At 29.4% G+C, this 26,446-nt stretch overlaps 1 protein-coding gene across 2 annotated transcripts; it reads right to left on the bottom strand.

Moving 5' to 3' along the window:
* Nucleotides 1-18,987: 18,987 nt before the first annotated feature.
* Nucleotides 18,988-24,861, bottom strand: LOC113850560 (TMV resistance protein N-like). Of its 2 annotated transcripts, none has more exons than XM_027481132.1 (5): nt 24,112-24,861; nt 22,564-23,665; nt 21,989-22,261; nt 21,144-21,899; nt 18,988-20,353 (listed from the first exon to the last, which is right to left on the bottom strand). In XM_027481132.1, the coding sequence occupies exons 1-5, from the start codon at nt 24,714-24,716 to the stop codon at nt 19,907-19,909; spliced, it is 3,183 nt and encodes a 1,060-aa protein (XP_027336933.1). In that variant the 5' UTR covers nt 24,717-24,861; the 3' UTR covers nt 18,988-19,906. The 2 variants fall into 2 exon arrangements, with proteins under 2 accessions (XP_027336933.1, XP_027336934.1); XM_027481133.1 differs by having other exon boundaries at nt 19,669-20,280; nt 24,112-24,860.
* Nucleotides 24,862-26,446: the final 1,585 nt, after the last annotated feature.

The raw sequence follows: 26,446 nt of genomic DNA, 5'->3' as shown, positions 1-26,446 counted from the left end.
CAGTAGCCCTATAATTATATTGATATTATGTCTTCAGTGCAATCTAATTAGGCTTGTGAGACTAAGTGATCATTAAAGCCAAGAGCTAGTCATGTCCTAAAGATGAGTCTTGACATACATACAAGTCAGCAATCTCAAAGGCAATTTTAGTTTCCAACTGAGTTTCACCCTATTGAAAAGAAGACTTGCCAGTTGCCAAAGTTCTATTGCGCTCATGTACTCATAAGCCAACAACCGGTCAGCTTGAGCCTCACAAAATCCAATCAACCGAATCAAGTTCTTGAGATGGGTGAGACCAATGACATATAAACAACACCAAAAGGTCCCCTTCAGCTAGCTCTTCTTAGAAACCATTGGTAGCCTCTTCTAGTTCTTTATAATTGAAACAAAGCAAATTAGTCTCAAGAGGATTGACACTTCTGCCATTTCTGGTAAGTTGCTTCTAGTTACTAAAATCTGAAAGAAAAGTGCATGCAAATGATATTGAAATAGTGCTTCCTATTGTTGCTCCCAGAGGCTGGTGGACAAACATGTAGGAATTATCATTCATGGTCACAGGGTTGTCTTTCCTTACTTTCTTCAAGGCTTTTGCACAGTTAAGTGTAGCATCAACTCTGCCATTTGAAACATTTTTTATGTGTGGGTTTGTGTTTTGTAGTAAATTAAATAGATGGGTGTTGGTTACACGAAGATTGATGAGCTTGCAAAGCTGGAATGATTTGGGGGCTATGATCATAATTTTTGATGAACAAGTAAATCTCGAAGTGATATAGTGATACTGATCATAATGAGGATAAAGTTGGACGAAAGACCTCAGTTTGCATCATGGAAAACAGAAGTCATGCTAAGAAGTATTTATATTTGCGCTATGTAGATATTAAGAGAATAAGCTGTTCATAGCTAATTTTGATTGAATTGTATGCAGTTATGGCTGTGTCTTACAGCATAAATTCAATAAATTTTCCTCTTTATAGGTTCTTCAGACATGCAATTCTAGTAATATATTGTATCTTTTATATTTTTGTAAAGCTAAAACTAAAAGAATAGAGTAGTTGTATTCAATGCTGCTACTTGGCTAGAATTGTATTTATTTATATATAAGCGCAATCTCCAGGATTACAACGGTCTCTATTGGATGAAAACAAAAAGAGAACAAAGAAGAAAACTGCAATATTAAAAATAGAAGAAGTAGTGATTTGATAATAATTACTATAATTATCAGAATATAAATGAAAATAAGTTTAATCATTAAAGCAAATAATTTTGACAATTAAAGTAATATTTAATAAAATAAGTATGATAATTAAAGCAATAATAAAATTAAAATACTTAATGTAACTTTTCAAAAATTAAATAATTCAAATTTGAATTTAAACTCCTATTTAAAACAAAAATTCAATTCAAATTTTAAACATATTATAATAAAGATTTATGGACAAGTATTTAATACTCAGGGAATTAAATTTAAATAAATAAATTTTCGTAAAAGCAAAAAGTTAAGAGCATGTTTGTTTTCCAGAAAAATTTTCTGTTTCCATTTTCTATTCTCATTGTTTGGAGATAGTTTCCATTTTTAAGATTTAAAAAACGTGTTGGGTTTGATTTTTAGATTTTGTATTTAAGGACAGAAAAAATATTGAAAATGCGTTTGATTTAACTACTTTTTATAATGAATTTATTTATTTTTGTATATAAAATTTAAATTAACCATTAAAACTTTCTTAATAAATAATATTCATAATAAAGATTTTACAATATATATCTTTATTAATGTTAATTTTATTACATTATTTATTTAACAAGTTTAAATATTATCACTATTACATCTTAAAACTCAAAAATAATAAAACATAATATAAATATAACAATAATTTAAATCTTGTGTGATTCATAGGTTTTTTAATATAAATTTATTTATTTTGTATATATTTATTAATTTTAATAAGAATAGGTTTAAGAAAATTTAAAAACTATATACTTTTCTCAATTTTATTTTATTTTATCATGAGTATTCTAATAATTCATATGTATATTCCTGTATTCCAAAAATTATTATTAAAATATATAAATATATAATTTTTTTTCAATAGCAACTACAAGTGTAATAATAAAAAAACAATAAGAGTATAAATATGTATTTCATAAATTTATTTATTATATAAATAAAATATATAAAATTACACAAATAGTATAATGTATAGATAAATATTTATTTTAATATTTTAAAAATAAAAAATAAAAGATTGAGAAAATAATAGAAGTCATTATTTATAGGATTTGATTTTAATGTTAATTACCTTCCAGATTGATTTGCCATTATTTCTCAAATCTGTGTCATTTTAGTAACTTGATTAGTATCAATATTAACCAACCCTTACTCATCTACAATCAAGTCTTCTATAGCAATTTGGTCAAAAAGCCTATCTCTGCATTGTTGCACTAATAAAATTATGTATATTGCAACAAACAATTGTAATTAGTCTTCTAATGGGATAATTTGGCATCAACTTCAAAATTAGAAATCTAGCTTTTAATACTCCAAAACATAAGAATACTTTTAGTTGAATAATTTTTCTTTTCTTTGTGGTTTTCCACTATCACAAAAATCACATAAATAATATGTTTATCTCTGGAATGGTACAAGATAACCTGACATATTGAGAAATCTAAAGTCAACAAGATAAAATTGATATGTAATATAAACAACACACATGTTAAATAACAAAATAATGTTAAGTTAATAAGAAATATTACTATTTAAAAGGTTTTTGAAAAAACTTATTTTCAGGATTTAAAGTATGTATAAATACTCTTGCATCATTTGTTGTCCCTTCTCATCTAAAATAAACAAATGTAAATGGAAAATCAAAATCTCACACGGTTAAAACATTTTGTGTTATCAAAACTTTTCTTCTGCAACAAGCAGGTTTTTTAAAAGCATGTGCCCAAGCAGCATTTACAAGTTGTTTTAATAAAAAAAATTATAATATATTTATGGAAATTTCTAAATACATGTATAAAAAGTTTACTTTAAATAAGGAAAATACCTTTTATTGCCCATAACATAAGGATGTGTAGTCGTTTGATTTTCTTGTCGAATAATTGTTCAGCCTAGCCTAGCTTTTAAAATGCTCTTAGAATAATTCTAAACCATTCAGGAACATTGCAACTGCTTCCTCTGCACCAAGCTTCTTGCTATTTCTCAATCTTTCAACATTCATTTTAGTTATACAAAAATTTATAAGTAATAAATTATCATTAATTGATTTTAAAACAAATGTGCTAAATAAATAAATAACTTATAAGTAAAGTGATAATTTATTATTAAAACAACATATTATGATTTTCTTTCAAACAAAGTCTTGCTAATAATGTTGAAAGAAATTTCTTTCAATTTTTATTAACTAACGCAATTTATATAGATCAATCAACACAATTACTATTTCATCAAGTTTCATGCAAAAAATGACATCCACATTAAACAAAAATTGAATATTAGTTTAAGGTAGAAAATGACATCAAAACTATCCAAAAATTGAAAAAAAAAAGGAATGAAAACAAAAAACACATACCCAACTTTGCAAGAATGATGAAAATAAGAAACTTTGTCCCTATGTTTCAATAAAAAAAATGAAAAAATTATGAAAAAAAAGGAAAAAGAATAGGTGGAAGAAGAACAAATGTGAAAAAAACAAAAAAGAAAAAGAATTACCTATAACAAGTAACACCTTATTGAGAAAGACAAAAGAAAGCATGTAGTTAAATAAGAAAGACAAAGTACAAATTAAAGCGTGAGTTGATGAGTATAACATGATCTAATTAAAATTGAATGATATTTACAATAATGTCACTGTATTTATATTCTTCTTATTTTCACTTATTTCTATTTTCAAAGAAAATATTAAAAACAAATTGTTTTTATTTTTAAATTTAGATTGAATTTTAAAAATATTTTTAAAAAAGTATTTTCTAAAACTTGACGAAACATATTTTGAAAACAAAGAACGAGCAAACCAAACAAGACCTAATTATCCTAGTATAATCTCACATGTAGAGGAACAAATCAACCTATTTATATTCAGCCCAAATTCATGTTCGTATGGCCTTCTTTTTTGCTAGTTTATTTACAAGTGTAAAACATATATATATATATATTTAAATATTTTTAAAGTATACACAATTTATAACATCAGCTTCAAGGTGGTTGTTTCGGGAAAGAAGATTTTAGAATTAAAGAAAGAAAAAAATATTTTTTATTTTTAAATTAATTAAATTATAATTATTTATGAAAATAAATAAATAATCAATGTATTTTATTTATATTGATATATTGTTTTATATCTTTATTGTAAAAATTATAATTTTCGTATATTTGGTAATTCAGAATGGAAAGTTTTCTATTTTGGCTTTTTTTATTTTCTTGGCAGGCTAGGATACGCATTTGGCAAATTTTTTTAAATAATGTCATTTTAAAAATAAATTCCCAAAATAGGTATTTTTTAAAATAAATTCTCTGTTTAGTGCGAATTTTGACAAGGTCATCAACTATATCGCACTTGCATGTCTCATAAAGCATTTTTTTAAAATTTTTTAAATATACCATCAGCTGCATACAACTGATACTCCTTCATCCGTGGGCATGTGGTGGCAAAGAATTTTAACGAAAAAAAAATAAAATAATTTTACTAGTATTGGACAAATAAATGTGATAACTGTCACATGTTGTATGGTAGTTTGTATCGTCCCAATAACAACGATAGACATTTAAAATCAATAGCTAGGGAGAATCGGGACATATGTTCAAATCCAATGATGTATCAACTTTGTTACCTCGACTGCTCTATCGGAGGGTCATTGGCGATATTCTTTCAAGTTTTGACACATGGCATTATCAATACGGGTGTTGCGGAAGTCTTCTTCTTCCCCTCCCTTACGCTTTATCTTCCATTAACTCTGCCCAGAATATCGCTAATAATTCTGAGAATGATTTTTTTTATTTTCTGAACAAAATATAAAGATAAAAATGAAATTATAAAATAAATATGTTTATTTTATTTGTAAAAAAAATAGTTTATTATGTTTTGAAAATTTACAGGTTTGTACTTTGTACTGAAGCATATAAAAGTCAAAGTCCTTTTTTAATCAATAACAAAGGTTAGTGAAGAGTAGAAATTTCATATATAATTTTTTTATAATTTATGAAGTGTTTATATATATTTTTTGTTATTTAATGTAAAATTAATTGAAAATGTAATATTTGAATTAATTTTTTTTTGTTAAAAAATAGATTTAGAAGTTGATTAATTATTGTTATATTTAATCCTAAAGTTTAGCATTAAATTAAATTTTTTTAATATATTTAAGCTTAAGTGCAGTAGTGAAAAAATTTGACGTTTAATTTTAATTATTTTATTATTTCTTTCAAAAGTAACACCCTCGTTACTTAAAAATATTCGACCATTTTAATATATGATTATCACAAAATCAATCATCCTACATTAACAAATTAAATTCACATACAATAAATTAATTAGTTAAAATTAACAATTTATTTTAAATTATTTAAATTTTACATTGAACATGACAAAAATTTACATATTTACATAACCAAACCTTTTTTTATTAAAACTAAATTAATAGTTTATGTTCTCCATTTTATATAAAACTAAATTATTTTTTAATTTTTTTTTTTATTTTTACAACTTTAACAGTTTATTTACACAAGGACAATTTTTTAACAGAGGTAAATTATTTTTATTTATAATAAAACATGAAAAATTGTTTTAAAAATAATATTATTTAAATAAATTTACCTAATTCTTAATATACGTACTTAATTTTAAGACCCTACCATGCAAGATTAAATAATATTATATTAATATATATTTTAAATTTTTTTCTTCAAATCTTTAACATAATAAAATTAGTATAATTATATTTAAATACCAACATAAATTAAACAACAACTTTATATGCATTATTATATTGTTGCATTAAAACCAACGTAAACAATAACACAACAGTTTATAAATTTTATTAGACATTACTTTATATGCCAAATTGTATTTATACAGTTTATAAATTTTTACTCAAATCAGGTATATTTTTTTATAACAATTTAATTTAAAATAATTTTATTAACTTTGTTAAATTATTTTACATTATTTTTATATTTGTTCTCACTGTTTTGTAATTTTTCAATCTCTATCACACTACATGATTTTATTTTAACTTCTAAGTGAAAAAAAAAAAAACTCAATCCCATAAAAATAACAAATATAAAATTTTATTTAAACCAAAAATAATTAAAACTCATAATAAATAAATAACATAAAATCACAAATCTAACTAATATTAACCTCCGCTCTCCAAAATTTTTTCTTCCTTTAACAACGTAAGGTTATGTGCAAGTGCTTATATGTATATATAGTAATGCAGTTTCATAGATTTTTAAAATCCAATTAATAACCAGCAGTTATTGCCATGTGTCAATTCTCCACTTATACTAATAGTTCTGATATAGTTTGACAAGTAAAATGACTATGGTTAAACATGCTGACCAATATACTTCTGTAATTAACACGTGTCAATCATCTACATGTATCATTGTCTGTCAATCGATAAAGTTGACGCTATTTGATACACCTCTACTTTCAACATGTGCCAGCTTTTGAACCAGTTTCAATTAGGAGCAAATGATAGTGTATTAAAAATTAAAAAAATACACTATCGGACAAATAGGTGTAATACAACTGGTGACTTAGCCAAAATTTGCACCAGACTGAGAATTTATTTTAAAAAATATTTATTTTGAGAATTTGTTTTTAAAATGATATTATTTAAATAAATTTGCCGATAGAGGATAGGCTCTAGGGACTTTTCTTTAATAATTAAAATATATTCATATACTTATTTGTGTTAAAATAAATTGGTGATTAAATCTTAATTTTTAATAAATTTAAAAATCAAATTTAATTTTTTTATAAAACTATTACAAAAATACTATTTTTATAAAAATAAAAAATATAATTAAACTTGACGCTTAATAATTTTATAATTTTTTGAAGATAATATTATAATTACAAACTACAACACAAGCTAGAACAGCATTAAAAGTTATTTTACTAATTATTATACTTAACATAATATTGGTATTATTTTATCTTCAATTAACACAATATTAATATTATTTTATTAATTAGTGTATAGATATAATACACTTAATTAATATATATATTAATATTTTTCTATAATTTTTATGTTACTAAATATAATATAATGTTTAAAAATACTTTTTCAAGATTAAAATCACAAGCTAGAACAGCATTAAAAGTTATTTTACTAATTATTATACTTAACATAATATTGGTATTAAGTTTTATAATTTTATAATTTTTTTATAATATATAATTACAAACTGTAACAAGCACTTAAACATTCTATTCTAAAACTTCATATTTAAACATAATATGGCATACAGAATTTTTAAATTTAGTCGATTACTAGTAAACCTAACATAATAACACAATTTTTAATATAATATTGTTTCATTATTTCGCTAAACTAATATTTTTAATGAACACAACATTAATATTATTCTATTAATTATTATATAAATATAATATGCTCAATTAATTTATATTAATATTTTTTCTATAATTTGGTATGTTACTAAATATAATATAGTATTTAAATAAATATATTTTCAACATTATAATTACAAACTATAATAATATTAAAATTTATTTTACGAATTGTTATACTTAATATAATATATTAACTTATTTTCAATTATTTATTTTTATACTAAATTTATTATGTTATTAAATTAAATATACTTGTTAACTTATTTAAAATTTTATTTTACTATGTCATAAAAATATTAAGTTTAATTATATTTTTTATCTCTATAAATATGAATATTTTGTGATAAATTCTTATAAAAAAATTATTAGAATTTAATATTTAAAAAATTTGAAAGTTAAAATTTGGTTCTGTCATCAACTTCTTTATATTAAATGTTGAGTTGACTAACAGAATATAAACTCAATACTACACTTGACACTAAGTGGCATACTATATAATATAATTTTTTGTTATTTAAAATTACATAATTATAAATAAGTCCTAACACATATTTTGATACACACCCCTCCCCCTCCTTTTCTCCATCTCCACACACCCCTCTCCCCCTCCCCTTACCCGAGGTATGTGAGGTCCTCTGAAAATTACTTAACCAATATAGACGAGAACAAAAATAATAGGCTCAATATACTGCATTAGTCCGCAACCATGCACCATTATCCGTGTGATTATAAGTGAGTAGATAATCATAATAATAGCAGCAACAGTACCTTTGCATTTATCCAAGACCAAAAAGTACGAGGTTAATATTCTGAACAAAATATGCAATTTCACCAAAAAATGCTCTCGTTCCTTGCCCCCCAAATAGCCCATAGTTTAGTATCCGAAACAACTAGTTAAATGGCTGTGATTTCCTTCTTGCAATTTTGAAGATCAAAGAATAGTAGGATTCCACTTTTAACCAACTCCGATCAACCTAAAGAGGAGGAGGGGGGGGGGGGTGTGCAGTGTTAGGAATAAGAATGGATTACCGAGCTAAGCCTAAGATTAAATGAGTCTATTCTATTACACAATTAAAGTTTAGGTTCTATTCTACTACACAAAATTAAAGTTTAAGTTTAGGCCTAAGCCAAATTTTTAGGCTTAATATGATCTTTTTAAAAGTCTGATGTAACGTTCAAAATTTTAAATATCTATTTTATACTATTAATTAATTTTCTCGATTAATTTACATGAATAAGGTTAATAAGAGATTAATTAAATATTTATTAGAATCCAAATCTATGTTGATTAGGTAGACTAGAATTAAAAATTTATAGTAAAATTTTCTCTTAAGAAAGAAACTGGTATAGTTTCAGTAGTTTAAATTACCAGAATAAAATAATATTATTTGTTCTAGATCCAACGATAGGAAAACCATCCACCACACCTTGATCCAATGGCTCATAATCAACCTTGTGGCTCATTTGAGACCACAAGATTTATGAACCAATCAAAATTTGTCAAGTAACTCCATTCATCATGGCCACTTGAATATTTTGCTTTCCCTCATCTCTTTATAAATTTATCACTTCTCTCCCTCATTCTCTTATCCATCTTTCTCCTTTTCTTACCTCCATAAACTTTTCTCTCAAGTTCACCTACACTTGCAAATTAGAAACATCTTTAGAATCAAATTGGTGCTCAAAAGAGGTAGGTTCTATCTTTATTGTTATGCTTATGTAGATATGTGTGGTTGTCTAGCTTATATTTTAAATCTCTTAATCCATGATTTATGTGGTGTTTGTATGATGTATAGCTGGATTAATGGTGGGTTGGGTGAGTTTTAAGGTAGACCAAGTATAAAAACAAAGAAAATAGTAAGTCTGAAAACAGAATTTTCTAGGATTTCTGTATAAATATACTATGTCGACCAATTATTTAACTGTTTAAATATTATGAAAATATTTTTAGCTAAATATTATGAAAATATTTTTACCTTAAACTAGACATACATAGCTTTCTATAAATATAAATTACTAAGCAATTGGATTAGTATAGAATTAGTTATGAATTTTTGAAGTTTGCCCTAAGTCTCAGATTTTGATTTTGGGCAGGTAAGCTTGCGTAAGACATAACTCGTCCCACATAACTTGGATTGAGATGAAACAAAATTTGTTAAAAAGATAAGATCTATTAGTTTATACCATAAAAATTTTAGAGTCCAATTCAATTTGAGAAGTTCTCAAAAGTTTTCCAAAGTTATCCCAAGTTCTATTGAGTCAGAAATAGGCAACCTATAACAACCAATTTTAGAACCTTATAACTTGAGTTATATTTAACCAAATGAAATGAAACTTTTTGGATATTAAAATTTCATCCCTTAACTTTAAAATGACATGGATTTAGTAGTCATACACTTGGAATTCTGATTTTGGTGGATTTTAATATTTTTGAGTGCTGTTCTGGCTAATCACAGGACAGGTCATAGTAGAAAGTAAAAATCTTGAGCAGTAGTTGTCAAAACTGAATGGGACCAATTAGGTTAGAAAATAGACAAATAGGGCTTCAACATATAAAAAATTCAGGTCTATTGAAGTCATATAGCAATAAACATAGTAAAAATAAAACAAGGAAAAAAATATGCCTTTAAGGAAAGAATTATGAATTTTAAGGTTTTATTTATTTATTTAATTATTTATTTATTTGCTATGATATTTTTGAATGTCTATTTATTAGTTGGCTCTATTTATGAGAAAGCAAATATGATCTGTTATGCTGCACAAATTTTGTAAGAATTATGGATAAATTGTAAAATTTCAAAGAGATATGTGAGATACAATATGAAAGTCTAAGATGATTGACAGTTATAAGAAAGTCCTATATCACTTGAGCTAGCCCCAGATAAAAAGTTAAGGAGAATAAGTCAGTGGGAGCATTGGGAAAAGTAAACCTGACAAATTTTGTATAAGAACAAGGTCGATCCTAATAAGAAGATTATTACCTAGGAGTTTTATGGCCAAGAACCCCCAAAAGACCAAGGATAGGAACTTATATAAGAATTAAGCACATTATTATGTCATTGAAAGTATTTTTAATTAATATTAGTTCATTTCTATTTTGCTTTCAATTTCAACTTTAAGTATTATTATGTCACATGTATGATTCATGTTGAGTTTTTTGACTATTTATTTAATTACTTATGTATATATGTATCATAATTATTATAATCTTGTGTATTACAAATGTTAGACATAAAATTTACTTTGCGGGCCATGTTTTCAATAATCATAATTGAAAGATTTTCTTATTGGTTTAACAACCCTTTATTTAATTTAAAACCAAAGCAACTGAGAATGAAAGCGTTATCACATAGAAATACATAGCCCTACTAAAATTTTTAGAAATTCTCACCCTACTTAGTTTCTGTTTCTTTCTCAGATCTACATGATAGACACAACAGCAGTGATCTACATTGAGTTCTCGGATATGCAGCTACACTATAATTTTACCTTTGACTCTCTTTATATAGTTGGATCGTGTCGTTTTAGGATTTATTTCTTTAGTAATAGGGACTTTTCTGTACCTCTTTTTCATCCTGCATTTGACTCTGTTACTCCATATTTCGCATTTCCACTGTCCGCTACACATCCTGTGTAACACCTTAAATTTAACTTCAATAAATAAGGAATTTTACAAATTTTTGAAATAATAAAATTTTCATTTTCAATTTAAGTTTCATCAACCATTTCAAATAAAGAAAGGGGGTGATAAATTATATCAAACAGTTGCTACAGGACTTATTCAAATACAACAGTTTTCAAAATAATATCTTAAGTCCTATAGCAGTTTCATCCACCCCTTCACTGAGTCCAGTGCTAATCGTCTTGATTACTTGAAAAATGAATGTAAGGGTGAGTACTCTACACTACCAAAACACAATTAAACATAGAGTCTCACCTCCAACTCATTTCCAATATATTTATACAGATATAACACAAACAACATTATTATCTAGTACATTCCAATTTAACATCAATACATTCACGCCATCGACAGTATTTCACATCCATAAGTACAATTCATAAACCCATGCATATGCACGCCAGCCACATTCACTGTGGCACTGTGATCACAAATTTATACCATGAATAGTTGTCGGTTACCCTCGCCTCACGGATACCACGTGGGTAGTCACGGGTCGCTCAGCAAAGGTAATGGTCAGAGGTCTAGTTAGAAAGAGAGTATGTAGCCCGTGGTGCACCTGTTCCACAGTTGGTGTCACCACCACTCTCCCTTCCTTCCCCAAGGTATTCCTACCGTTCTCATCTTCTACACCCCCAGTGTATCGTTAAACCATTTACAGCATATTACAAAGGTGCTAACACGCCCATTCACATATATTCCATTCACACATACAAGGAGCATGTTTACACACGACAGATAGCCCACATTGCATTCAAATACACGGCACTAGGCCCACATTCATTTCACATTACACGGTACATAGCCAATATTCATCTATATTACACGGCCTTCGGGCCCACATTGGTTCACCATATTCATTCTATCATGTACATCTAGCATACAATTCACATTCATCCATTTCGGGTAAACACACACAATATTCACATCTCATGGCACACAGCCCTCATTACATTTCTCAACAATTTCCTACCTTCTAACTCAGTTACATCACAGTATTCAACAATTAACCGCAAATCACACATAATAGAGTAAGATAGAGTCCTCTCTTACCTTGAATTGAAGACCCACACTCGGATTTGACCACGGACATGCTCCCTACACAGATTTCGGCCTAAAACACATGGAAGAACTCCATGAGAACCTTGATAACCACGTCGCAATGGTATTAAACAAGCTAGATTTTCTCAACAATTTTGCAATACAAGGAGCAAACCTAGTTTATCTCACAAGGACATAAAATGCATTCTGCTTTTGGTTCCATCATATAGTTTACAGTTAGCTTGGGGGAGGATTTGTTTTGAATTCAATTGTAAACAACAGAAGAAGAATAAAGAACAATTCCAACGAAATATGAACTTCAACCAATTCAAGATCTCAATCCCTACAATGCAATTCTCATTGTTCACACGAATACAATTCCAACGAAATTCCAATCAACACTAATTCAATTCAACATTAATACTCTAAAATCTAAATTTAGATTATGAATTCCATCAAAACAAGAATCACAATCGCAAATCCAATACTCTAACGAAATTCAGAACAATTGATTGAATTAGGTGAATTCAATTATTTCAAATCTGAAATTAACTCATTCTCTGTTTAGGATGCAAACAAAAATTCAATATCATGAAAAACGTAATTAACCTAATCAGAAAAGAGAGAAAAAGGAAAAAATTTGATAGAACCTAATCCGGAACTCGAATGCAATGTAGTTCTTGAAACCTTGAACCAATTGATGAATTAGCCTTACTTCATAATCATATTTGCTTGGCCAACCACAAGAGAGGAAGAGGAAGAGAAAGAGAGAAGAAGATGAGAAGATGAAAATACGAAAATAAAGGAGAGGAGAAGAGAGAATTTAGTATTGAGACTTTTTGAATTCTGAAAAAAAATGAGGGAGAATATTTTTTATATCAAGTCATAACCTCTATTTAAAGACAAAATAATTGGGCTTAATTAAGGCCCAACTCCCTAACTAAGCAATGTCAACAATACAATCAAATTTTGAAAATGTCATTGCAGGGCCGCAACATTGTGACGCATTTTTGGGCCTTAAGATGCTTGAACCGGGCTTTTCTCCCAACAGAGAAGTTGTAGATCTCTCTCTTATCTTTCTAGGGACACCAATTTTGTTCAATTCCGAGTAGTGTAGCTCCAGATATGGTCTTTGCAAGAAACTGTGTCAAAACAAGAAATTATGGCGGGAATTAAGAAAGATTTAGATTTAAATCCTACATGACTTACCAACACAAATCTAAACTAATACATCAAAATAGTACACTAATGAGACTTAATTAAACCAAAAATATGGAGAGAAAGATGTACTTAAATATGACTATCAAACCCCAAGAAATCGAGAAACAGAGAAATGGGGATGAGAAACAGAACCTTAGCCATTAAAACTCACCTCCAAGTGCTCCCCACACGGATTCAACCTTCAATCAAGCTCTCAAATGGCTTTGGAGGCAATTAATCAGTGGAATAAGGCTTTGGGAATGAGAGGATCGAAGGGATTTCGAAGGGAGAGGGAGAAATAACTCTCCTGAACCCTAACCCCCTTTAAATCCTTTTCTAGTCGAGACACTATCACTACAGTGAGATATTATCGCTCAGCGAGGTCCCTTCGTTGCAACGACACGCCCTCACGCTGCAACAAAAATCTCAGACGAAACTGCACTCTGGTTTCTGCAGAATCTTGCTACAGCGAGATTGCACCTAGAAATGCACCCTAAACTGTTGCTCTCTCGCTATCGCTCTCTCGCTACAGCGAGACGTCTCTTGCTACAGCAAGAAGGTGACAGTTTCAGTCCTTCCTCCTAGGGCCCTTTCGCTGTAGCGAGGACAGTCAAGTACTACACCCTGCACTTAGGCACTTAGCCCATTTTCAGCCTAACCAGTCATGCATATACATATATATACACATTCACAATATATATCTAAAAATACACAAACATATATATACATTTAGATTTATATAAATAACAATAATTAATATTACAAAATTTGGGCGTTACATCCTGCACCTGCAAATTATACAGAACCTATATCTGTTTTGCCTTTACAGGTGATCCTTGGAGATCCGCTTGAATCTAAGAGTGACTCATCAGAAGCTACAGAGTCATTATCATCCTCCCCTGCACCTGATGACTATACTCCTGCTGAGCCTGTTATGGTCAATGGCTTTGTGTTTGAGTAGTTGGTGGAGTAGCTAACTTGTACAATATGGCCCTCTTTTGGTAGGATAGTTTACTGGGCCATGATAGTAGTTGTAGGACACTAATCTTAGTTCTAAATTGTCCCGTAAAGTCTCGTTAGGACTGCACTTTGATGACATGGGCCACTGATCTTTTTATATGTAGTGGTCCTTATATGTATTCCTGACTGTATGTAAATAATATGGTGTCCTATATACATATATGTATCTAGTTACCTCTCTGTAAAATGTATGAGTTAAATTAATTACTATATTTATCCAGATTATTCCATATTTGATTTTCTTTTATTTTTATTTTTATAACGTCTTGCTCCTTTATACATCTAATAATTTACTACTAAATCAATATGAAATGAATGAGTGGAATAAACAAAATTTTTATTAATGTAATGCAACTACTGCATTTAGTAATTATGACTTAAACATAAACTAAATACAGTAGGGTGTTGCAAATTTAGTATCAGAACAGTTCATTTTAGCAAGGGCCAGGATTGGACTGACTAGACTCCATATATATTCTATAACTTTTAGATATAATGCACTAGATTATGACTAAATTATAGAAGTGCATTTGTAAGTGGTGCTTGACCATGCAAGCTATTATTTACTAGCACACTAAACTTAGTGTTGAGCCTGATCAACTCAATGACTCTTGTTTTGTGTGTTCAGAACTTAATGGCTTCGGGAAGGCGAGGTAGACCATGAACTGTACCTAATCAAGAGGACTAGACTGATTTTATGAACACGATGCAAGATATTGCACATGCCATGCGAGAACAAGCGGATGTAGCAACTCAAATGATGGTCCAATTGAGAAGGCAGCCTGAGGCTGGTCACGGAGGGAATCCAAATGGGCCTATAATTGATGAGAATCAAGGAAGGCTCATTGAAGACAAAGACTTGAAGGCGTTGGAAAGACTTCAAGGACTAATGACAAGAGTAAGGGCAAAAAGAATAAATGGAGACTTAGAAAAGATTGTTGCTGTCTTATTTGAAAGAGAGCTCAATTTAGAGTTAGAAAATCCCAAGACAGTCAATTACATATGCTTAGAGGATTTGAAATCTAACGAGTTTTATTAAGATTTAATTATTATATTTAGTTTATTTATTTTAATATTAGTCATTATTTATTTTAAGTTTTTATTTAGGAAAAAAATCTTGTTATTTTATTTAGTTTATTTGAATTTAGGCTTGTTGGTACAAAAAGCCCATTAGGATTTGCATTAGTATTAGTTTACAAGCATTAGACATATATAAGCTCTTATAGACATATTTTTACTTAGTTTTGAATACAATTTGAGATTGAACACTCTTGTGAAAGCGTGTGACTCTTAGGTTTTTGAGTGAGCCAGTTTTCTTGATCTTATCAAGAGGTCAAGACTCTTGTGGCAATCGTTTTTTAGCTTATCAATCTTGCGATTGTGGCACCATTTTCCATCTCTATTCTATTTCTACTTTTTATTAATTTTCTTCTTATTTCAATTCCTATTTGTGCCATAATAATTTCATTTTTATTGGGTAAAATTCAATTCAAGATCATTTAATTCTGCGATACAGTTTGTGATTGTCATCAATAATGGATTTAGAGTATCTTAAATTTGCAGAATTTAGAAAAGCTAACCCACCTAACTTTAGAGGGGCCTTTGATCTTGATAAGGCAGATGAGTGGGTTAAAGCCATGGAAAAATTATTTTCTGTTTTAGATTGTATAGACCGTCAGAAGGTGGCCTTTGCCACCTACATGTTGGAAGCAGACACAGAATTTTGGTGAAATGGTGTACGACAGTTATTAGAAGAATCCCAAACTAAAATTACTTGGGATGTATTTAGAGATTCGTTCTATTAAAAGTATTTTCCTACTTCTGTCCGTAATGTCAAGGAACTAGAATTTATACAACTCCATCAAGGGAACAATAGTATAACATAGTATATCGCTAAATTTGAGGAATTTTGTAAATTCTCCACAATCTATCAAAAGAACCCCCATGAGGTTTGGAAGTGCCTGGAGTTTGAAGGTGAACTGCGAGAGGATATTTTTACCACCATAGGGCCAATGGAGATAAGAGATTTCCCTACCTTAGTTAATAAGTGTCGATTAGTGGAAGACTGTAATAAGAAGTTGGTTGCTGTTAGGTCAACCAGTAATAACTTTAAGAAGGGATTGTCTACGTAAGCCCCAAGGTTCAAGCCTAACTTTCAACAACAGAGGAAGTTTCAGCCTACTGGTAATAAAGGCAAACAACTCAAAAGCCTTTTGGGAACCAGATCTGCAATTAGTGCGGCATGAATCATGGCAATCGCCCATGCCTAGTAGGTCAGAATGTTTGCTTTGGATGTGGCAAACTTGGCCACAAGATCTACGAATGTCCAACCAGGAATCCGCAACAAACCTCTAGACCTCAACGTCAAGGGCGAGTTTTCACAATGGATACACATGAAGTTGAGAACTCTGAGGAATTCATCATATATTTATATTATAAAATCTCAAATACCAAGCTAACAATTAAGATGTTTATTACGAAAAGAAAACCAAAAGTGAGACTAGAACGTCGAAACTAACAAACAATTACCAAATGCAACTTTTATTTTTGGTTTATGTAGTCATGACTTTAAATAATTATATTAGGGTTAAGAAGTTAAAAACTATTTGAATTAAGAAAATTAAAATAGAAATTAAGAAAGAATGAATTCTAATAATGGATTAAGACATTTTAGAAATTAAACAAAGTTCTAATTGATATATTTTTTTTACGATAAGTTTTAATTATCATTATAGATTAAATATTATATTATGTTTTATATTACATATTACATATTATATATATATATATATATAATTTTTTTGGATAATTATATTTATATTAAATTGTTATAAATAAATAAAAATTATTAAATAATATAATTATTTAATTAGATCTATCCAATAGACTCAAAAAATTTCTTTTTAAAGCTTAAGTCTGATCTCTTTATTTAAATAAGCCTTTTCAAAAGTCTAAGCTTGACTTTTTTAATAAACATGTCGAGTCAAGTTAGACTTTAAATAGGTTAGGCTATAGACTCTCGACGAGCAGCCTAACCCATTCCCATCCTTATGTACAGTGATGATGGAGGAGAGTGTGAGGTTGAGATGAGGTGGTGTTGAAAGGGGTGAGAGTGAGAGATGGAGTGGTTAGAATTGTGAGTGGGTAGTTAGGAGGGAGAAGAGAGGGATGTGGGGTTGGGTTTGGGTAGCAGGTAGTGGGAAAGGAGATGAGAAGGGTGATGGTTGAGGTCGGGGTTGGGGTGAGTAGTGGGGAAGGAAAGGGAAGGAGTGGTGGTTGAAGTTGGAGTGGGTAGCTGGAGATGAAAAGGGGAGAGATGGGGTGGGGTGGGGTGGGGTGAGGAGAAGGAGAAAGGAAAGAAGGAAAGGGAAAGAGAGATGAGAAGAAGAGAAAGGGAAAGGGATACAAGAAGAAGAAAGATTCAATTACAAATATATAAAATGTCAGGACTTGTTTGCAATTATATAATATTAAATAAAAAAAAATTATATTATGTGGCATGTCACGTGGTGTTAAATTTATAAAGATCTATTACAAAATATCTATATTTATAGCGACAAAAAACATAATTAAACCAAAATATTACTACATATTTTGTAATTTTTACTAACTTCAATAAATTTTATTAATAATTGGTGCATGAATAGCAAGATTTTTTCATTTTAATTTAAAAATAATATTTCAACTAACTTTTTATAACTAATATAAAATTTAATTACCACATTATTGATTTTTTCCTAAAATTATTATGTTATTAAATTCAATATACTTTTAAACTTATATAAAATTTAATTTTACTATAACATTTCTCTTTGTAAAAAGTATAACAATCAAACTTTATCCCACTGGATGGATCACATAACATCATTGAATTTAGTAAAAAATTTAATTAATCAAAATGTCTCTTTTTAATAAGTTCATTTAAAGTTCATTTGAGTCTTTCTTGACCTTTTTTTACCAAATTAAAAGTAATCAAATCTACTCTTCTTACTAGTGATTTTAAATATCTTATCTACATATTGGCAACCAACTTTAGAAGATTTTTAGTTATCTTTTTTATTGTAGATTACTGTTTATTATCATTTTATATTCTATCTTTTTTTGTGTATTTGTCTATCCACTTTAATATTCTTATTTTTGCCACTACTATATAGAATAGCTTGTCATCTAGGTCGTAAAGTAAAACTTTTGTTTTAAATATATATTTCACGGTTATAAATAACTCTTAATGTATTTCTTCACTTTAACCACTTAAGTTATATTATATGAGTAATATTTTTATTTATTTACCAATCATTTTGTATAATAGCACTTCAATTTTAACTTTCACTGCATATTTTTTATTTTATTTTATTTTGTTAAACTTACAAATACATATACTCTGTTTTACTTCTACTTAAACGAAAATACTTAGTTTCATGAATTACATGTAAAGGAATCATAAGGCTTTAGGATGATCAGAAATGATTCTTACCTAGATTTTTATAATCATAATAAAAAATAGACTAAATCTTCAATTTAGTCTATGAGAGAGTTTGAATCGAGCATTTTAGTCCCTGAAAAATTTAAAATGTCATGTTAATTCTCAACTTCTTTTTCCGTCATCCATTTTTGTTCCTAATCTCAAACTCTGTTAAAAAAAAGTAAGAAAAAACTGACTTGTCACATTAAGTGCCATATGAGAAGCCCATTTGCCAAAAGCAATGTGTTTTGGAAGCCTAGTTAGTAGAAACGACGTCGTTAAGGTAGTGTTAGGGTTATGCACCTCTAGTCTTCCACTGTTAGGATTCTTGGCTGTTGAAATTGGAATTAGAAAAAATTATAGCATTGAATTATGTAAAGTTAGGGTTCGTCGTCCCCAAAATAGAAAATGACTCACAGGATTATTAAGAAAAGAAAAACAAATTCTTCATCTGGTTCTACTTCTTTCACTATAACAAACTTTAATATCTAAATATTCCACCACCAAACACAACTTTAAAGACAAATTTGAATGAGATTCTGCGTATACACTTAGGCTTCCAAAAATGATGTCGTTTCTGTCAACTAGACTTTTAGCACTTATGTGAAAAATCAGCTTTCTGTTACTGTTTTTTAATGAAGCCTGAGATTAGAGACTAAAATGAACGATGGAAAAAGAAGTTAAGGACTACCGTGACATTTGAAATTTTTTAGGGTCTAAAATGCTAGACTCAAACTCTCTCAGAGACTACAATGAGAGTTTAGTCTAAATAATAAAATGAGTTTCTCCATCATGTCTATTTCTAGTCATTCCTACCCTTAAAAACATTGCAAGAAACAAAATAAATAAGGGAATCCTATGTTATGTCTGGCTGAAGCCATTACTGTGGTTCAATCTTACACATTATCATTTTCCCTACAAATCTAATAGACGCATTTTCTTTAGCTTAGGGGAAGGCCGACTCATCATGTCAATTGATTCATCATATATTAGATAGGCACTTGTCTTCTTGACAGTGAATCCATTCCCAAAAGCTACAAAAATTCCAACTTTGTCACCAGGTCCAAGGTTAGATATTATCCCCTGCCAATCCTCATTATTAAAGGAAATTGATGTGTCTCGCTTGTATATATGGTAGATGCACTTTGTGTAATTAACGATCAAGACACTAACAATACACTGAGCTGTCACACTTTCAAGGGTAGATGAATAAATAACCCTGAAAACCATTCCCTTCATGCCGCAATAACTAACTTCAGGTACCTTGAAATATACTGAATGTCCTTCACCTGTATAGGTTAACCAATAAGGACAATTGTCCCCCGGGAGTGAAAAATCAGCAGACACGCCGATAGTTAATCCCTGTATTACAGCAGAAGCTTAGTGATTTATGTAATTGTACTATTGAGATTAACAATTTTGTCCCATTATTTTGTCATTTCAAATTTGAAAGAGGAATAGTGTACTCTAAAAGGAAAAGGAAAATATAGACATGACAGTTAGAAGTACAGCAATAAATTTCAACCATAAATGAAGTATGTTTGAAAGAATGTTTTGATAGTTTCATTTTAGTCAATAGTTGTAATGTACCCATCAGCAAGATGAAGTTAAAGCACATTTATATTTTGATAATAGTTTTTTTTAATAATTAGATATGCCTTCTCTGTCTTTCAACTTTTATTTTGGTAATTTTTGAAACCAAAAGCATAATTCCACAACTTCTTGAAGTTATATTTTCCTATGAAGGGTAATGCTAGAGTAACATTTAGCTTAAGATTCTAGATTCCTACTAATAGAGAGAGGAAAGGAATAACATAAATTGACAGTTTAAAATTTCAGTAGTTATAAATAATCTCTCTGGCTACCTAGTTTGGTGTGATGGAAGTTATAAAGTACCAATTATTCCAAAAGAAAAACATGTAAACCAATAAGAAAGAAGAGAAACACAAAGATAATAAATATAGAAAGTACACAATAGAAAATTTTATTTATAATTAAAACTTTATTTCACTTCATTATTACACACTAGCTCTTTATATTAGTTTATCCAATAGACACCAGAATAAATTCAATTTTCCAGAAACTAAAACTATCAAGACAAAAAATGCAAATGGAAAGTTATTCCATAAAGAGAATCAAACAAAGATGGAACCTGTGATATACTCTTGACAAGAGTGTCTGTAACTATGTGGTAACTTCCCAATCCAATCAAAAGTGATCTCAAGGAAAAATCTGAAACTTGTGGTCCACATGATGTTTCCAATTTAGTAAAATTGACACCATATAGGTCATATAGAATTCTTAATTCACGACTCAGTTGAGCCTTAGAGCTGCATTGCACCCGAACACTTCGAAGTTTTGAAAGTCTGTTAAGCATTGATGCTATATGACCCACATTAATATACTGCAGATCCATGGAATCTAGAGATGATGACAAGCCCTGTGATAGATGAAATAAGGGGTTCGATGTTGGTGTTGTCCAACACCAAATGATTGAGGGAAATACATCACGTGCTAAACCTTCATATCCATACAAGGATAAATACCCAACCCTTTTTGATCTTACTGTTGAACCAGGGATATCTCTCACACAGTCTGCAATCAGTGTAGTCAAAGATTCCATCTGTGCTGTATCCTCCAACTTGTCAATGTTTGAACAACCAGAAAGGATTAGCGTTTTCAAAGATGTCAACTGATAGATCCTCCTTGGGAGATTCCAAAGGCTTGTACAGTCCTTTAAATTTATAACGAGAATATTACTTAGATCTCCAATGGATTCATGTACCATGGACAATATTGGGCAATTTTTGAGAATGAGCTTTTCAAGATTTGGCATGTTTGAAAAATCAGGGGTGTGTGTCAAGTACAACGAATGACTAAGATTGAGAATTTTTAGCCTCTCCAACAACTGCAAGAGAAAATTTTCAGGAGAAAAATTAAAGAAAATGGGGGAAACAACTACTATTTCTATAAAAGAAAGTTTCATGTAACATTTACCTTAGGCTCTTTCCATAGTAGACTAATATTGCTATATTTTAAGTCAATAGCAACTACCTTTCGCTGATCAAAACTGTCAGGTAGGTGTTTTAAGGGAAATCCATGCCAATAGACCCATCTCAGGTGTTGGGGAAGATACTTATCATCTCCAGAAAGTTGTACATGATTCAGTTTCAAAAGTCTTAATCTCACCATTTTCTCAAATGCTTTGGTATTGAAGCAAACTTGACTCCTTTCCAATTGCAAAGCCAAGCCCTCAATAGTGTTAGTTCCCTGTGAAGAAAAAAGAAAAATTGTAGAAAATAAATAAATAAAAGGGATCCTTTGTCATTTTCTCACTAAAAGTGCTGAAGCAATGCTTGAATCTCAATAGAAAGTAAATAAGCAATGAATGAAGTTGCACACTAAGCATTGGTATACTGCACATCACAAGACAAATATTCTTAGTCATGAACACACGATTTTTAGGAAAAAGAAAGAACAAAATGATACTGCATAAAAATAGTTTTGGGATTATGAGAAGATCATGAAGCATGATCAAAAGTTTCAAAACAATGTGTACAGAAAGTTCTTACAGTATGTTTTGTCATGACATCAAGTACATCCTCATGAAACCACAACCGACTACGCTTCTCAGCTTCCTTAGGTGAACATTCAGAAATCATTTCTCTTCCCAAGTCACGTAGCAAACCATGCATTCCCAGCTTGTTATTCTTTTTAACTTTAATGAGGTTCCTTTCCACCAGTACTGCTATTCGAATTTTAGGATAAAATTCACTGTCATTTAGTATCTCAGTGACATAGGCTCTGTCAAAGCCCATAAAGAAACAACATATGTCAAGAAATATACATTTTTCCTTATCATCTAAACCATCAAAGCTTATTCTAAATTTCTCTTGCACTTGATCATTGGGAATTCTCTCTAGTTTTAGCAATACGCTTTCCCATTCTTCTTTTGTCCTCCGATATAAGTAAGATCCAAGGACTTCAAGAGCCAGTGGTATTCCTCCACAGTAAGCAACAACTTTTCTTGAGAGTTCAATGAAGTCTTCTCTTGGAATTGCTTTTCTAAAAGCATGCCAACTGAAAAGCTCAAGGGAATCATTTTCATCCATTTCCTTTATTTTGAAGACATGGTCAACTTTAAGCAAATCAAGTAGGTGTTCATCTTTGCTTGTAACAATTAATACACTTCCTAAACCTAACCTTTCATGGCTTCCACACAGGGCTTTTAATTGCTCATACTCAGTCACATCATCCAGTACCATGAGTACCCTTTTCCCAAGAATTCCATACCTAAAATTTTTTTTCCCCAGTTCAATGCTATCAATTTTAATTTTTCTTTTAAAGACACATGAAAAAAGCTGTTCTTGTAAACGAATAAGCCCTCTATTATTGTTATTTTCACAAACTTCTTTAATATTTTCAAGGAAACTCTTACTCTCAAATTTGCGGCAAATCTTATTGTAAATGGCTTTGGCTAAGGTGGTTTTACCCAATCCATCCATTCCCAAGATCCCTACCATACAAACTTTGCTTGACTGATTGTTTATAAACCTAATCACTTCCTGCGCACGGGATTCCAATCCAACTGGAAATTTGGCAGTAGATAACAATGCGTTGTCTAGTTTTTCCAACACGTCATCAACTATTTTCTTTACTTGATCAGCTTCATCCCTTTAACAACAACAATAATTATTACTATAAAAAAGAACAAAATGAGCACGAATTACCAAAGCTTATAAAATAAAATAGGACAAATTATATTCACCTGATGCCCCCACCCATTTCTGACATTAGAAATCAGGGATAATATATGTAATTGAAAATGGTATGTAGTGTTATATTATGATATAAATTAAAAAAGTTTGTATAAGGTAAAAAAATTAGAGGAAGATTAGATGAAATTTCCTTAAATCTGAGCGGTATTACTGTATTAAAGTAGAAAGTATTGATGAAAAATACTAATACCACGCTCTTTTAAATTTATTAAAAATTACAAATATTACGTGAATTTCATTCTAAAGAGAATGACATATTTATATAGTTTTTAATAAATTTCAACCCACAATTCAGAATGCATAAAAAGAGTGTGTTATTAGGTTCCTCGAGTATTAATTTACCTGCAATCCCTCGTATCCCAACCAGTCAAACGTGCAGCATGGGTGAGTGCACTTCCCCACCTCAACAAAAGATCAACCATGCCTCTCCCAGGGAATCTGTTTTCAGTAAGTTTTTCAAAGGCTTCTCCAAAAGCACCACTTTGTTCAAATACATCCAATGGATCAACATCATAAAAAATGGGCACAACCGTTTTCCCATAATCATGGTGGCAATCCATGATCTTCACCAACTCATCAAGACACCGAGCAGATTCAGCGTAGGTTTTGGAGAAAACAACCAAAGCTATTCGAGACCCTTCTATTGCTTGCGTGAGTCCTTTTCCCACCTCCTTTCGCTTGCGAAGCCCCTCATTTTCATTCATGAAAGTGTGGACTCTCGCACTTGAGAGGGCACTGTAGAGTTGAGAAACGAAGCTGCTGGAGCCATTGCCATGGCCCTCTCTGGAGTTGATGAACACGTCATAGACCCATCGAGGATTCGAAGATGAAGAAGAATTCATTGATTGATGAAAGAATTCAACCCATCGAGGATTCGTAGATGAAGAAGAATTCAGTGGTTGATGAAAGAATTCAACCCATCGAGGATTCGAAGATGAAGAAAACATTGTTTGAACACTGGTTTGATGAAAGAAATTAAGGTCAACCTAAGAAGGGTAAGCAAAAATGGAAAAAATACAGAATTGTGAAAACCGCTCTAACTCTCCCTTTTATCGCTGAGCAAGTGCGGGGTACGCACTCTGCATTATCACTGGCATCACTTGTTTAGTGTTTTCTTTTTAAGAGCATTGGAAACCCGCTTTTTCACACACATATTTTAATTAACAGTGGAAAAACAGTATCAAGAGAGTGACTCTCACAAGGCACACATCACATGTTGGGAAATTGACACATGTCAAACCTCCATGGCTCACAGTAGATGCGCACAGCTTCTGTAAATAATGATACTTGTCACTGGTTGGTGTATTGCACTTTTTGAAAAGCCATCACTATGCAAATATTAACACACGAACTATAAATAGTCTTAGCATTGTTCAGCGTTGATGCCAAAGTTTATATATATATATATATATATATATATATATATATATATATATATATATATATATATATATGCCCCTTTCTTTTTCCTTCTCTTTTTGAAGTTTATGTTTTTTTTAGGTCATTAAAATTTATTTGAGCTGTTTTTTAACTAATTTTTGGTTGTAATTATTATTATAACTATTTTAATCATATTTTTTAATTTTTTTAACATTATAAAATATTATTGTATTGGTTTGTTATTTGTTTTTATTTAGTTAAATTATTTTATTTGAATAATTGAATTGTTAATGCATTTTAATTAAATAATATTTAAAAATTAGCTAAATTATTGTAGTTACATATTCAAGTGAATAAATTCATTGAAGAATAGAAGGTTTGATATTTGAAAGAAATAAAAAAAATTTACAGATAAAATTAATATTACTTACAACAAACTTAAGAAGAATTTTTTAAAAAAATTAAAACTTTTAAAAAATGAAATTATTTCAAGTGTAACATATAAATTTTTGATATGCTATGAAGGAAAAATATATACATATATATAGCAATTTTTAAATATGTAATGGTGAAGATATTTAATGTATATGATAAATGCTCTTACAACAATTTTTAAAGACAATGCTTGACTTATATATTGACATTGATTTAGTTTGTAGTTATGCAATGATAATTTGAAGTAATATATAACCAATTTAGCAGAAAAATAACTTATAAGATTTAATTAATTGATTTTACAATTATGTAATTGTTGGATATTATAAAATTCCTTTAATTATATTTTTAAGTTGCTCTATTAAATATTTTATCAAATGATAATTGTCTTGATTATAATTTACCAATTATGTTAAAAATAGGCGACAATGATTTTGATGAGAGTGAAGTTGCTAATGGTATTGAAAATGACACTGATATTAAAGGCAACTTTGATTCCATTATTTAATCAAGTAAAATTAGTATTCCAGTTTCTTTAAATAGTTTGCAACATGAAGATAAACTAATACATGTATAAGTGATATGTATATAACTTTAATTAATTGAATATATTATATAATATTATTGTATTAACAAGAGAAGAGCAAAGTGTATTTGGAAATGATTCTCCACATTATAAATACATTAATTAGGATCAGTATGAAGAAGAAATAAAAATTGCATAATCAAATTTAGTTTGTTCTTGATAAATGAATAATGATTTATTTATTAGACTGTAATTTGAGCCCAAAATTGTTATTCAAATAACAGTTAATAAAGATCTATCAAATTGTTTTATGTATTTCAATTAAAGTTGACTATT

Source organism: Abrus precatorius, unplaced genomic scaffold (assembly GCF_003935025.1).
Source record: "Abrus precatorius isolate BTA unplaced genomic scaffold, Abrus_2018 Scaffold9, whole genome shotgun sequence".
Taxonomy (NCBI): domain Eukaryota; kingdom Viridiplantae; phylum Streptophyta; class Magnoliopsida; order Fabales; family Fabaceae; genus Abrus; species Abrus precatorius.
Note: the sequence above shows the minus strand (reverse complement) of the source record. Positions and strands in the feature narration are given on the sequence as shown.